Below are 13,951 nucleotides of genomic sequence, written 5' to 3'. Positions count from 1 at the left end.
CGAAAAATAACAAATGAATAGTAAAAAATAGTATTTTTTACGTGGAGGGTGTAGAAGGTTCGTATGAAGAAAAAATTTCGATTTAGCTCTTTCATCATGCGTGGCCCATTATTTCAAAATAGACGGGCACGTACATTTAAATTGTAAGAGTTTTTTTTTTTACACTCATATACCTTCTTACAAATCCGCGGTGAAATTCCTAAAATACCCCTATATTTCAAATGTGCATCTCCGAAAGCACATTTTTCTTTTAAAAAAAAGGGTGATTTCGGATGTGCATATCTGTAAAAAAAGTTTTTTTTAAAAAGTGTCTTCGGAGATGCACATTCGAAATAACCCAATTTTTTATCTTGGGATTTTTCGAATATGCATATGCGAAAAAATGAGATCGTGTGTATGCTGGGTGGAAGCTTGGTTTTTTCTAGTTTAACTCTATGACATTGTTCGTGATTTTGAGTTCTACCTAGTTGTCTACTCATTATGAGTGTCTCTTTATTATTCATACATTTGCCATATTATGGAAAAAGGGGGAGTAGTGTTATGCAAGGCCGGCCCAAAAGCAAGTGCAACCAACTCTATTGCACAGGGCTTCCAAATTTAAAGAGTCCATTTTTACAAATTAAATACAAACCTTAAATTTAGTTTTAGAAAACTTGAAAATTTTAAACTAATTATAAATTATAATAAATGGCCCCACATAGATTTTAAAAGACAATTTTAACCCATTTCTTGATTTTTTAACATCATTTCTGATAAAGTTCTTTAGCATTTGGCTTTATAATCAATTAATTTTCAAAATTGATTATAATGACACTGTCACTAAATGGAGTGTATTCTTGGTGGAAAAAAAATCAATTAATCTGTGTAAATCCATCTCCACGAAAAAAAAATCTCCAACCGAACAGATAATTCCCACATAGATCTCCATTAACAAATGCAAATTGACATCCTTAAACAGGGTGCTCCACTTTATGAGAAGCTATTGACCTTCTCCAAGTTTCTAAATTAGCCTCTGGGGCACTGACACGTGGCATGAGGGTAGAAAAAGAACAACATACTGTGTGTATATTACGGATCTTGGAATACTTCAAAAAAAAAAAAACTAAAACCAAACATAGCTAATCCTTCTTTCTTTCTCAATATAAACCTCTCACCATTTTTAACAAAGTAAATGAAATATTCATCCACAAACAGTAACTTTTACATATTTTAATTTATTAAAAAAAATTATAGGCTAAAATTTTGATTTGTGAAGTATGAAAAAAAATTGAATTTTGATTTATGTTGTTGTGGGAATTGTTCTGTGATTTGGTGACTAAAATTTTATGAAATTTTTGGTGTGGTTTTAACATGAAAGAAAATGTGTATTTTGGTTTTGGATTGGTATATAGTGTTAAGAACTTGGTTTATGGTAGTGTAAAAAATTGTGATGATGTGTATGAGTTCCTCTAACTCACGTGAAAGTTTCTTTTAACCTTTCTGTTTATTTCAATAATTCGCTTTTCTTGAAATTTTGTGTGTGATTTAAGAAAAGCGCTTTTACTAGTAGTTAGTAAACAAGAGTAAAAATAGAAAATTTTATCTCGTAATTCCACAATTATCCTTGTTCTCTAGTTTCTTTTACCAAAATATCCTCATTTAAAAAATTTATTTTTCTCAGTTTCCTATCATTTATGTTTTAAAATTTTGAAATAGAAAAAAATTGTCATATCGGACTTTTTAAAAGTGTTCTAGTTGAATATCATTCGTATTTTTTTTATTAAAAGTATCATTTGTATTTTAAAAATATAAAAAAATTGAAATACCGAAACACTTTTTGAAAGTGTTCTGATTAAATGTATTGTTAAGACATCGAATATCCTTAAAAAGTGTTCCAGTTAAAAAATTTAAATAAGTTTCAGCTACAGTTCAAAACGGTAACGAAAATGTTTCACTCAAATTCTTTTGGCAAAATTTGGAGTGATATTTCAAATTAAAGAACGGTTTTAAAATATCGTCAGTTTACTTTAGGTCACGGTTTTAAACTGTTTTCAAAATTCATTTTGGAAATTTTTTTATCCAAAACACTTTTTAAAGATGATTGGTCTTAATAATACACCAAACTGAAACACTTTTAAAAACTGTTTCGATATGACAATTTTTTATATTTTTAAAAAACGAATGTTATCCAACCGGAACACTTTTAAAGTATTCCAGTATGACACTTTTATATTAGAAAACTTTCAAAAAGTGTTTCGATTTTACAATTTTTTACCCGAACACTTTCAAAAAGTGTTCAGGTTTGACTTTTTTTTAATTTTGAAACACAAATGTTATTCAACCATAAAAGTGTTCTGGTATGACAATTTTTTCTATATTGAATTTCAAAATTTAAATGATGGGAAAAAAATGAGATAAATAAATTATTTATATGAGGACATTTTGTTCAAATTATTATTAATGTAGGAGTAGAAAAATAAATGTAGGAGTATGAGATAAATTTTTTGTAAAAGTAGTGTAAAAATAAATTGTTAGAAATTGAGAATTTATAGTGTAGTTGTTAGTCACTTTGGATCCTCTCCTTCATTTTTTCCTTCTTCCCTCTCATCCTCTTTATCTCTCTTTTAATTTCATTCTCTCTTGATTATATTTTGTTTTTTAATGATGAGTAAAAGTGAAATTAAGAGATCTCCTTCATTTTTCCCTTCTTCCCTCTCATCCTCTTTATCTCTCTTTTAATTTCATTCTCTCTTGATTATATTTTGCTTTTTAATGATGAGTAAAAGTGAAATTAAGAGATAGATAGGAGGGTGGAGAAGGAATGAGAGAAAAATGGAGAGGATCCAAGTCCACTTGTTAGTCGAAAAGTGGTGAATTATGAATAAGTGAGTGAGAAATTGTTTGTGAAAGTGTTAGTGTCTATTTATACACAAAAGACTATGTTAAATAAAAATAGCACAATATCAACTTTTAATTAATATATAATCAAACTTTTGAAACAAATGTGTTTTGATTCTAACCTTTTGACATATTTAATCAATCATGTTGATTCTTTCCTAAAACAAAGATAACTATCCTGAAATAATATAAATAAAAATGAGAACAAAATCATTAATGATATAACTGGTATGATTATTGATGTCAATCAATTAGGAGATTTTATGTTGATTTTACATTTACTATATGTCTTATAAATAAGACCCATATTGTATCAGAATCACTAACTCTCCTCTTCTATTTCTTTGTTCTATTATTTTATTATGTTTCATAACACGTTATTAACACGACATTTACAGCACGAAATTCTACCAAACTTATATTAGTGTATAAAATATTCCACGGTATTGAATTGCATCATAGATTAAAAAAACATCAGTATAACTGTATAGGAGTTAGTGTATCAATTTCAAGCAATAAAAAGATACAGATTTGTTTGTGACAAATATAAGGATACATAACGGCTACAAACTTCAACGTCATCAGAAAAGGTGCAAACGCATATACTCTCAAAAGATTAGTACTCGAACATTCAACATATTGATCACTAATAAAATTTCCAAGGCCAGCAAATACTTGTCATCTCATCCAGCAACTTTTTTTGTTAAAGTTCTTCCAGTTGGAATCTGTTGGGCGGACCTGAGCAAGATGTTTCCAGATTCAGAATTCCAATTAACTCCAGCTTTCATTGGAGGTGGACGAGTTTGACTCAAGGAATGTCTTCGAGTAGAAATTGACATGTTGGCAAACTTGTCGGCTGTTTCTGAAACACAACGCACGGTTCTCCCCTTGCTTAAAGAACCTGCCAACCAAAAAACTTAAACATTGAGCTTATTTCTGGAGTATTGAAGCAACAACCTAACACGTTTTTAGTAGTGAAATGTTGCATAGGTGCTTCAGGAACTTTGGTTAAAAAACAACTGTCGGGAATGAAACTCAACCACTTGAAATGATGATACATGATAAGTGGCGACTGAATGACTATTACAATAATAATTAACCACGGCATTGACAAGAGTGCTTACTAGGGCTGCCTTTTCCTGGTGGTTGATATTTTGATTGTGGAGTAGTAGTCTTCATTGATTTCTTTTCTTTAATTCCATCCTTTAGGACAGTAAAAACAAAAAAAAAAAAATATTAGCATGGGGGTAGGGCATTAATTCATAAGCAAGATTCGATGAAACAAGATAGAGAAAGAAGAGAACAACTTATCACCTCTTTTGCCTTCTTATCTTTAATTCCATCCTTTAGGACAGTAAGAAAAAATATATTAGCATGGGGGTAGGGCATTAGTTCATAAGCAAGATTCAATGAGAACAAGATAGAGAAAGAAGAGAGAACAACTAATCACCTCTTTTGCCATATCCAGCTTCCGTTGTACACCTGTAATAGAAATGAATGAGAACCATGTTCTATACAGTCAGTATGTGAAAGTGTGAAATAGTGTATGACAAACAAAAAAATATATTCTGCATTTATACAACCCAAAGGCCCCCCAAACAGAAAAAACATCAGCTGTAATCATTATTTCGGTTCCACGAGTTATAAATTAGCAATTTAAATAATCTACCGATGCACATTTTTCAGCTTAAATGCCAACAGTTATTTCTGACAGTGAAAAATATGTTAATTAGTAAAAAACATATGCATGCACTCAACCGATAAATGGGGAAACCAGTAAATATCACCTGGAGCTACAGAAGGATGTAATTTCATGGAAGCAAAATTATTGCCAAGTTTCGAATTAGGCATTGCACCAGAATATCTCCTGACCCCTTGACGATCCACTGTTCCCCTTATTCCGGCTGCAAAAATAAAAGAGAGAAACAGTCAGAAGTTCAGTATTAGTATCCCCTCCAATTGAACCATAACAAGTCAATGCAATGCAATGCAACATAAACAAAAATTACATACCAGATGGAGGAGTTCTGGTTACTGCTCTGGTGCGAAGCGATGGAGGGATGTAAAAGCAGCTCTACAAATTATTTTGAATAAACAGTCAAAACCTAGCTTACAGAAGCAGGATAGAGTAGATTAAAAAAAAAAAAAACTAAACAAATTGAAAGTATGAACTAGTTATAGGAAAACCTTGAAGAAAGGATGTTGAAGGGCCTCTGCTGCAGCAGGTCTCTTGCAGGGATCCCATGAACAAAGTGACTACAGATATAGAAAGGAAAGAACAGAAAGAGAAAAAACACAGATTGATTAGTTGAGAAATGGAGGCCAGGACTCAACTGCTATGCAATGAATCAGAACTACTTACTTTGATAAGGTTGATTGCATCATCGCTTCTGGATGGAATCAGTACAGAGAGATCTGCAGTAGCTAGCTGTAGAAATAAATACATGGCATACAGTAATTAGCTGAAGACTATACCCATCTTAGTAATATTTATTTATTACATTAATGTCTGACTGTCTGTTTAATATAGATTTAGAAATATTATTTATCCATAGCATATTAGTTTTTTTTTAAAATCTTGGTATCCGGCCTTGCGACCGACTAATCCAAGAGAACCAATCCCACCGTCCACTAGCGGGGGTCACGTTTAAAGCCAGAGCAAAACTTTGTATGGACTGGCCCAACACAAGGGTTGTTAGCACCTAGTAGGATTCGAATTCAGGACCTTCAAAGGAGCACACTCTCAAGACCCAAAAGAGCCAAGCCTCCACCACTAGACCAACCATTGGGGGTTAATATAGCACATTACTAATATAATAATGTGCTAGGTGTGACGCGCTAATTGATAATAATAGTTCATTGCAGTTTTAGTCGTCCTATTTTCACACGCTCACAGAACTCGTCCCCCCATTTTAAAATCACCCAGTTTTGGTCCCTCCCTCGTATATGTGGACTCAAAAGTTGTGAAGTGGCATTTTGTAAATGACGTGACATACAATATGATGAAGTGGAATGATCAACCCCTATTACATTGCAAGAAAATCTCTTAAAACATCAATTTCAACTTCTGAATTAATTCATTTTTTGTAACTTAATGACATGTAAATATTTCATCCATCGCGATAATTGTACTTTGGTTGATTGACACGTCATTTGAAACATGTCATAGCACTATTTTTTAGTCCATGAAACTGGATGGGGACCAAAACTGAGTGATTTAAAATGAAGGACTAATTCTGTGAGCGGATAAAAATAGGAAGACCAAAACTTTAATTAAGCCTAAATGATAGTATTACACAATACCATCTTAATATTATTTATACATAACAAGATATTTAGCTAGTTTATGAGTAAATAAATACACGACATGTGTGACATGTGACACTGGTAATTTATTTATCAAGCTTAATAATAGTAGATAAGTAGAATGCTTAATTGCCACACAAGTCACACCTAGCACAGTTATAAGTTAGTGCCCCTAAAGATGAAAATTGGAAACAGCAGCCATATTCCCATCACCTCAGTCCTCTTAATGACAGAAAAGAAGTCATTTGACTCAGTATACAAGGTGAATGAGCGGCTGGCTACTTAATGAAAACAGAAACCCACCACTAGTGGAAAAGAAGCTTTCTATATTCTACTTGAGATGTGTTCGAATTAAGAAAACTAACCTGTGGAAACTGATAGTTGATATCCTTAGCAAGTTTGAGTCCATCGGCCCAAGATTCAGCAGTTGGACTACCTACCACACTGCATATTTTGTAGATCTCATCTGCCTCACTGCATGTACAGAGCCATAATGGAATAGGTTTATTTTCAACCCAGCTACTATATAAGATGTTTTAGACCAGGGTTTTAAATGTACAGATACTATGCAGTAAACTAATTACAAATTTCAACCAAATATTTGTGACAATTAATTGCAGTCAAATGTGTGAACATGGTAACTTTTTTCAGAGTAGATTGAGGTGCCATAAATTTGTGAATTCCCTAATAAATATTTATTTCCTTTATCAAAGTAAAAGTACCATTGTGATGCTGAAAAAACGGAGAGAAAGAGATAGAACGTGATACCTGCTACCCGGAAATAGAGGACGGAGAGTGAACAACTCAGCCATAATAGCACCCATTGCCCACATGTCTGGAAGATATAACAAAGTAAATAAATGTCTGTATGGTATTCAACTATTCATCATCTTTAGTACAAGTAATGCCATAGTCAAGATCCTAATTTTTTATGCATAATTATTCTAAATCAGACACTTACCAACTTTGGAGCTATAAAGGAAAGACTGAAGCAGGACTTCAGGGGCACGATACCTGACCATAGGACATTAATTATGTGTCATTAAATACAGGACAGACAGTACATTATCAATAAGATAATGATGTATTCAAGTTAAAGACACATACCACCGTGTGGAGACATACTCAGTATAGGGTGGTTGTGAGCTGATCTCTCGCACTAGGCCGAAATCAGAAACTTTTATAATATTCTTGGTGACAAGCAAGTTTTCTGCAAAAAGTACCATACCTTGTATCAAACAGCAAAACTTTGCAGCACAGTATTAGAGATATGCACAACAGTTACACCAAACACCTAGTCTATATTTTTCTCACCGATATGTAAATTGAATTAAGCAACAAGCCAAAACTAAATTTTAAAAAAAAAAATTGAAAAAAGACAGTTAATGATAGAACAAACTGCTAATATTATATACCTTACATGCTATGTAAAGTAGAATTACAAAACACTTTTGTTGCTGTTTTGTCATACATACTCAACCAAGACTGTATAAAAAAATCATGAAAAAGTACCAGGCTTTAGATCACGGTGAAAATATCCACGCTGGTGCATGTACGCAAGACCTTGGAAAACTTGAAAACACCAGTTTCTAACTTCATCCTCAGAAAACAGTTTTTCCCTTTTTTTCATTAGTTGGTAGAGGTTGCATTCCTGCATCATTCAAAATTGACCTAAAACAGTTAGTATTAGACTTCAAATCAGCCATCATTATACCGTAAAAATCAACCACTCACCATGTACTCAAAAACAAGGTACAGAATGTCACATTCTCGAATAACTTCCTTCAGCTTCACAACATTTGAGTGATTCATTTTTCGTAATGACTGCCATAAGGGGAATTAGAGAATAAATATATGCATTGGCATAAACATGAGGAAAATAGGACTTAGGAAAAAACAGTGGGATGTGACACCTTGACTTCACTTAGGTTTACACACTCCTCCCAAGAATAATACTTTTTCTTCATTTTCTTGATTGCAACCTGTAATTTTTTGACAAATTAGAATGAAACACACCATCCAACTTCACCTAGAACACCGATATAATTCAATTTAAAGAATACTTACAACTTCACCGCTTTGCTTATTAATAGCTCTCCAGACACTCCCAAATGTTCCATCCCCAACCTCCTTAATTAATTTGTACCTTCGTTTGGGGAAGAAAGAAACAAACCTTAAACAAAGATATTCAACAATAAAAAAGGGGAACATAACAACTTCTGCAAAAGATAATCACCTCTCCATTGTTCACACAGAACCCAAAGCAGCTCTTTATTCAAAAGATAGGTGGTATTTAACTCTAGTAGACGATGCTGAGAAGGGAGTATAAAATTTTACAGATATTTGCTGGTCCAGTATATTCAATTGTCAATTCTTTGTCGTGGCAAAAAATTGGCAAAAGCAGAAACTTTTTGAGTGAAGGACTGCGTAGTCTTATTGGTTAATATTTTAATAGACCCGTGGCTTTGTAGCAGGACGCAAGAGGTAGAAATGAACAATTACTGGCGATCATAATGGTCTACCTAGGTGTAACCGAAATGATTGATTAAATCTACCAGATTAAACTCTAGCTAAAAACACTGTGACCCAACACTTAAGAACTTCAATAATAGCCACTTCATCTAAGTCTACATAGACGTTATTAAAGAAATTTCAAGCAAAAGATGTTTTATCATCACCAATAACCATTGGGACAACAAGACAATTATTAAAAACTATAGTCTGCACAGTTTTAATGCAATTGCTTATCCAATACTAAAGATACAGGAAGTATCCATATCAAACACCAGTTTATCTACTTCATTCCTGTAGACAAATGAAAAGGTTGTGTTATATTTCATTAAATTAAAGCAGATGAAGGATGTATATAAAAGTGTTCCATGATAGATATCTTACCGAAGAAGTGGATTGTTCAGATGTTTAAACTGGATATTGGGTCAGCAATGCACTGTCAAAGTAACACTTGTCAAGAAACAAATCTTTTTAAGGGTTCGATCAAAAGAAGAGGAATAAATCCTTACTTGTACAATTTCCCTAAAGATGCAGCACTCCTCTCAGACAAAACAAGCATCACACAGACTGTGCTGGTCATTAAAGGAGAAAGGGCAATTAAGTACAATTGACAAAGGAAACCGGAAGAAATTCTCCAAGTATGAGGAATCGCCAGTTGCGCATTTCTTGGAATGAAAACAAACAATTCTTGTGGCAACTTGACCAGAAAAGCACTCCATCCATGTTTCGAAAAATAAATCAGGAACCTTAAGATTCAAATGCAGATCAACCTGCAAGCAAACCTTATATTAATTACATTAATAATATAGTCTCGGCAAAACCAGAAACCTCGACGAAAACTGAAAAGTCGGCAAATCAAGTAGATTTCAATTTTCAATGCTCTTGAACATTACTAACCCTCAGAACATGTAATCAAGCCTTACAAATTCAGAAAACAATGAAAGGTACAATAAATTATCAACCCTTACAAAATGTGGCGCGAAAATCAAACACATCACAAAACGATAACCGTTCCTTGATCCACAAAAGAAAGAATCGAATTCGATAATGTAAAATTTGATTGTAATTACAGAATAACCGATTGGAAAATAACGGAATTGAAAGGAGAATAGATCTGAGAGGGAGGGAGCGTACCTGAGGATGAAGCGTAAGGGGAAGGAGGATGAAGACCGTCTCGAAGGACGGGAAGAGTTGTTCTTCTGTCTCTCTCTCCTTTACCACCAAAAAGACCCTCTTTTCTTCCTTTTTCTTTTCTATTTTTTGTTTTTGCGATGAAATGTTTTTAGAATTTTAAGAATGGCTAGCAAAATATTTTTGTTAGGTAAGATGGGGATATAAATGTATTCTCTCTCAAAGCCAAAAGAAAATAAATGTATCTCTTTCTCTCTTTTATAGAATCATTTAATATTCAAGAAAATTTTAAAGAATTAGAAAAAAATAAAATTAGAAAATCTTTTACATTAAGAAATCACAAGATTATCAGGCACATCTTTTAAATTGGTGCATGGATCTATTATGCACACATGTTTAAAATCACGATGAAAAACATTTTAAAAAAACAGTACGTATATTCGAAGCTATTTTTTTTTGAGTTAAAAGGTAGTGCACTGACGGTGTAAAATAGTTTTACACTGTCATCCAATAGAAAGCTATCAATTAACCATGTCATTAAATTATTTTTTAAATAAAAGAGTAGTTTAATTGGATACATGGTGGTGATTGGTTGACAGTGTAAAAATATTTTACACTGTCAGTGCATCACCCTTTTTCTCTTTTTTTTTTAGTTTTTCAAAATCACGGTAAAAATACATTTAAACATATGGTGGCGGTGGAAAAAAGCGTAAAGTGTATAATTTATTTATCAAATGCTGAAAGATATGTTTTGTGAAGCTTAAGATAAGTGATTCCAACATCTAAATTTTCACTTATGAAATGACGATTAATTTTAATATATTTGGTTTTATCATGTTGAATCAGGTTATACTTATGGCAACTAGGGGTGGAAATAGGCCAGGCCGGTCTACAGGGACCTATGGCCCTGCCTACATAGGCCTAGGTCAGACCAGGCCTATTTAATAAAGAGATCAGGCTTAGGCTTTTTTAAAAGTCTATTTTATTTAATAGGTCAGGCTTAGGCTATTAAAAAAGTCTATGAAGTCTTATAGGCCGGCCTATATTTTCATATATTAGAGATATGTTAAATAAGTTGGTTCATGTATGCATATATATTAGGAAAAAAAAAGCTAAATAGGCTACCCTATATATATATATATATATATATATATATATATATATATATATATATATATATATATATATATATATATATATATATATATATATATATATATATATATATATATATATATATATATATATATATATATATATATATATATATATATATATATATATATATATATATATAAAAAACAAATGCTAAATAGGTTCACTTATATATGTATATATAGGTCGACCTACAAGACTTCTTATATATAACAAATGCTAAACAGGCTTTCAGGCCAGGCCAGACTTTTAAAAAGGCCAGGCCAGGCCAAAAAACTGAGCCTATGATAGGCCTTAGGCCAAGCTCAGGCCTTCTAAAGCCTAGCCTAGCCTAGCCTATTTCCACCCCTGATGGCAACTTCACTACTAAACTATATCAGCTCATTTTTCATCTCAAAGACTCTTTGAATCCATACTTCTCATCAAACCCCGCAAGTTATAACTTAAAACATACATATGCAATACTTCTTTCTACAATATTTTGTTTTTGGTTTCTTTGTATACAAGATTACCCCGTACATAAGTATGATAATCAGAGGTTGATTTTTTGTCTACGACTAGAGCTTTGAAGTCACGTCGGTGAGGATATATATGATTTTCACTAGTCTTCTTTAAAAACAAATATTTTTCTAAAATTGGTTTTTCAGATATCTTTATATTTTATAAATTCCTTCATTATAGTGACTAGAAATTTGATGTCATGTCTAATGTGAGAAAAATAAAATAGTTTATCAACCAATCTTTAGTATCTTCTGATGCTAACAAGAACATTTCTTTCAAAGTGTTACCAAAGATTTTCATTAAAATCCATATGATGTTAGTTGGCTGACAACCTGTCATTCATGTTTCTCTTAATAAATCGATAATGTATTTGTGTTGTGAAACCACAATTCCTTTCTTTGAGCAAGAAACCTCAATAACAAGAAAGCTTCACAAGGATCCCAAGTTCTTGACTTCAAAGTCTACACAAAGTCTACTTTTTATTATTTTCATTTCAATACTACCATTTTCAACGAAGACAATATCATCTACATAATCTACATAAACAACAAGGACAAAAAAATTGTAAGAGGGAAATTTTGTGAATGAAGTGTGGTCAACTTGTCATTGAATGTATCTTTAATTCTTCATAGATTGGGTTAATATTTCAAATCAAGCTCTCAAACATTATTTTAAGCCATAAAGAAACTTTTGCAACTTACATACTTTTGATTTGAATTTGTCTTCAAAGTCATGTGGACCATCAAAATGTACTTTTCATTCTTCTTATAAATAACCACTAAGAAAGACATTTTTAAGGTTCAACTAATGTAAACACAATCTAGGTTAGCATAAAGAGATGAAAGTATTATGACAGTGTTCAGTTTTTGCTGTAGCGGTAGAGCGGCAAGCAACAAAATTTTTTAAAATATTTATCCGGAAATTTATCGTGTCCATGGAGATTAGTGCTACTGAACTACCGTTCGACGAATTCTTAGTTCTTGAGTTTGGGTTAAATGAGTTTTAAGTAAACAGGAAAAATATAACATATGAACATAAAAAGAATACATTCTTGATAGAGAATAACTTATCTAGTTTGAATATAAACTTCTCCTCACAAACTTAGATTTATCACTCTGCCACACTCAATCTACAATACTCATCAAAATCCCCACATATCCCTCACATCAATGTTCATTTCTGCAACACCGACGAGAGTTCTATTATATTGCTCTTTCGACGATGTCTCAATCGATCGAACAACACACAGACATTAAACTTAGATATTATGTGGATGTTAACCTCAATCCTATCTCTAGAATCTAAAGCTAACAGATATCCCCCTAATCAAGATTTGTGATGTCTATTTCTACAACAACACAAATCCAAAGCATTTAAGCAAGAAGATCAAGGAAACACCGATTAAGATTTGTAAATCAAACTTTATACAACATTAAAATAACAAATATACATAGAGTAAACTTATAAACAAACCCAACAAAAAGGAAATACACAAAGAGGAGAAGAGATAAACCAAACATCTCACGGGTTGCAGCTTCGATTGATGAGTAATCCACTTCCGATCATCCAAATGCAGGCTTCAATGTTGTTTTCTAAGCTATCTAGACCAAAAAATGAAGGTTTGATGGATTGGGAACAAATACCCCAAAACCATAACCTAACAAAAACTAATTTCCCCCTATTTATGCACTTTTGAATCTAGTAGAGCGCACGTCGCACGCAGAAGGGTGCTACGCGCCCACTGTGCTGTCATGAAAAAATCAGCACAAGTGTTTTTGCCTTAACTTGAGAACCGTAACTCCGATTTGCGCCAGGTTCAAAGTTTTGAAAAGCTTATTCAATTTTCTATCTAACAATGAATAAATAACGACCAAATTGATAATTTATTATTCTTTGATTTTGAGCCTTATTCATCGACAAGTTGGTTCCGTTGCTCAAAATCGCGCGTTTGAAGTCGTGTCTTCGACACTTTATTGCTCATGCTCCAAATACACAAGAATGCCTACAAAAAGACACAAAAACTATCAAACGGTGTAAAAGTATATGAAAATACAACTATTCACAAGGTATTTATACACAAAACGAAGAATTATTCAACGAATATCAACAAAAGTCTCGATAAGTGCCACAAAACACATATACAAAACTAATAACAAACTCGTGCATTCGCGCGAGGTCTGGTATGGGACGTGCATTTCTTTCAGATGTATATTTTTTAATAGAAAAATGTCAAGTATCTATGAAAAAATAATAATTGAATATATAATTAATAATAAAAAGATTGATGCACGAGTTCTGATACATGACGCAAATTTGTTTCAGATGTATATTTTTTAATAGAAAAATATCTGGTACCCGTGAAAAAATAATAATTGATATAATTAATAAAAAAATTGATCAGTAACTTCATATTCCCGTCAATAATCAATATTTTGATCAATAACTTCATATTCTCATGTACAAATATTCT

General features: G+C 32.3%; 1 protein-coding gene across 1 annotated transcript; it reads right to left on the bottom strand.

The window, feature by feature from the left end:
• Positions 1-3,302: 3,302 nt before the first annotated feature.
• On the bottom strand, positions 3,303-9,991 carry LOC131641673 (cyclin-dependent kinase F-4-like). Its single transcript, XM_058911973.1, has 20 exons — positions 9,829-9,991; positions 9,204-9,464; positions 9,079-9,130; positions 8,420-8,988; positions 8,251-8,329; positions 8,097-8,165; positions 7,918-8,007; positions 7,696-7,834; positions 7,291-7,393; positions 7,145-7,197; positions 6,952-7,018; positions 6,549-6,657; positions 5,240-5,305; positions 5,065-5,133; positions 4,891-4,951; positions 4,665-4,781; positions 4,328-4,359; positions 4,192-4,221; positions 4,002-4,080; positions 3,303-3,778 (listed from the first exon to the last, which is right to left on the bottom strand). The coding sequence occupies exons 4-20, from the start codon at positions 8,425-8,427 to the stop codon at positions 3,561-3,563; spliced, it is 1,389 nt and encodes a 462-aa protein (XP_058767956.1). The 5' UTR covers positions 8,428-8,988; positions 9,079-9,130; positions 9,204-9,464; positions 9,829-9,991; the 3' UTR covers positions 3,303-3,560.
• Positions 9,992-13,951: the final 3,960 nt, after the last annotated feature.

The sequence above is a fragment of the Vicia villosa genome, linkage group LG1 (assembly GCF_029867415.1).
Source record: "Vicia villosa cultivar HV-30 ecotype Madison, WI linkage group LG1, Vvil1.0, whole genome shotgun sequence".
Lineage (NCBI taxonomy): Eukaryota > Viridiplantae > Streptophyta > Magnoliopsida > Fabales > Fabaceae > Vicia > Vicia villosa.
Note: the sequence above shows the minus strand (reverse complement) of the source record. Positions and strands in the feature narration are given on the sequence as shown.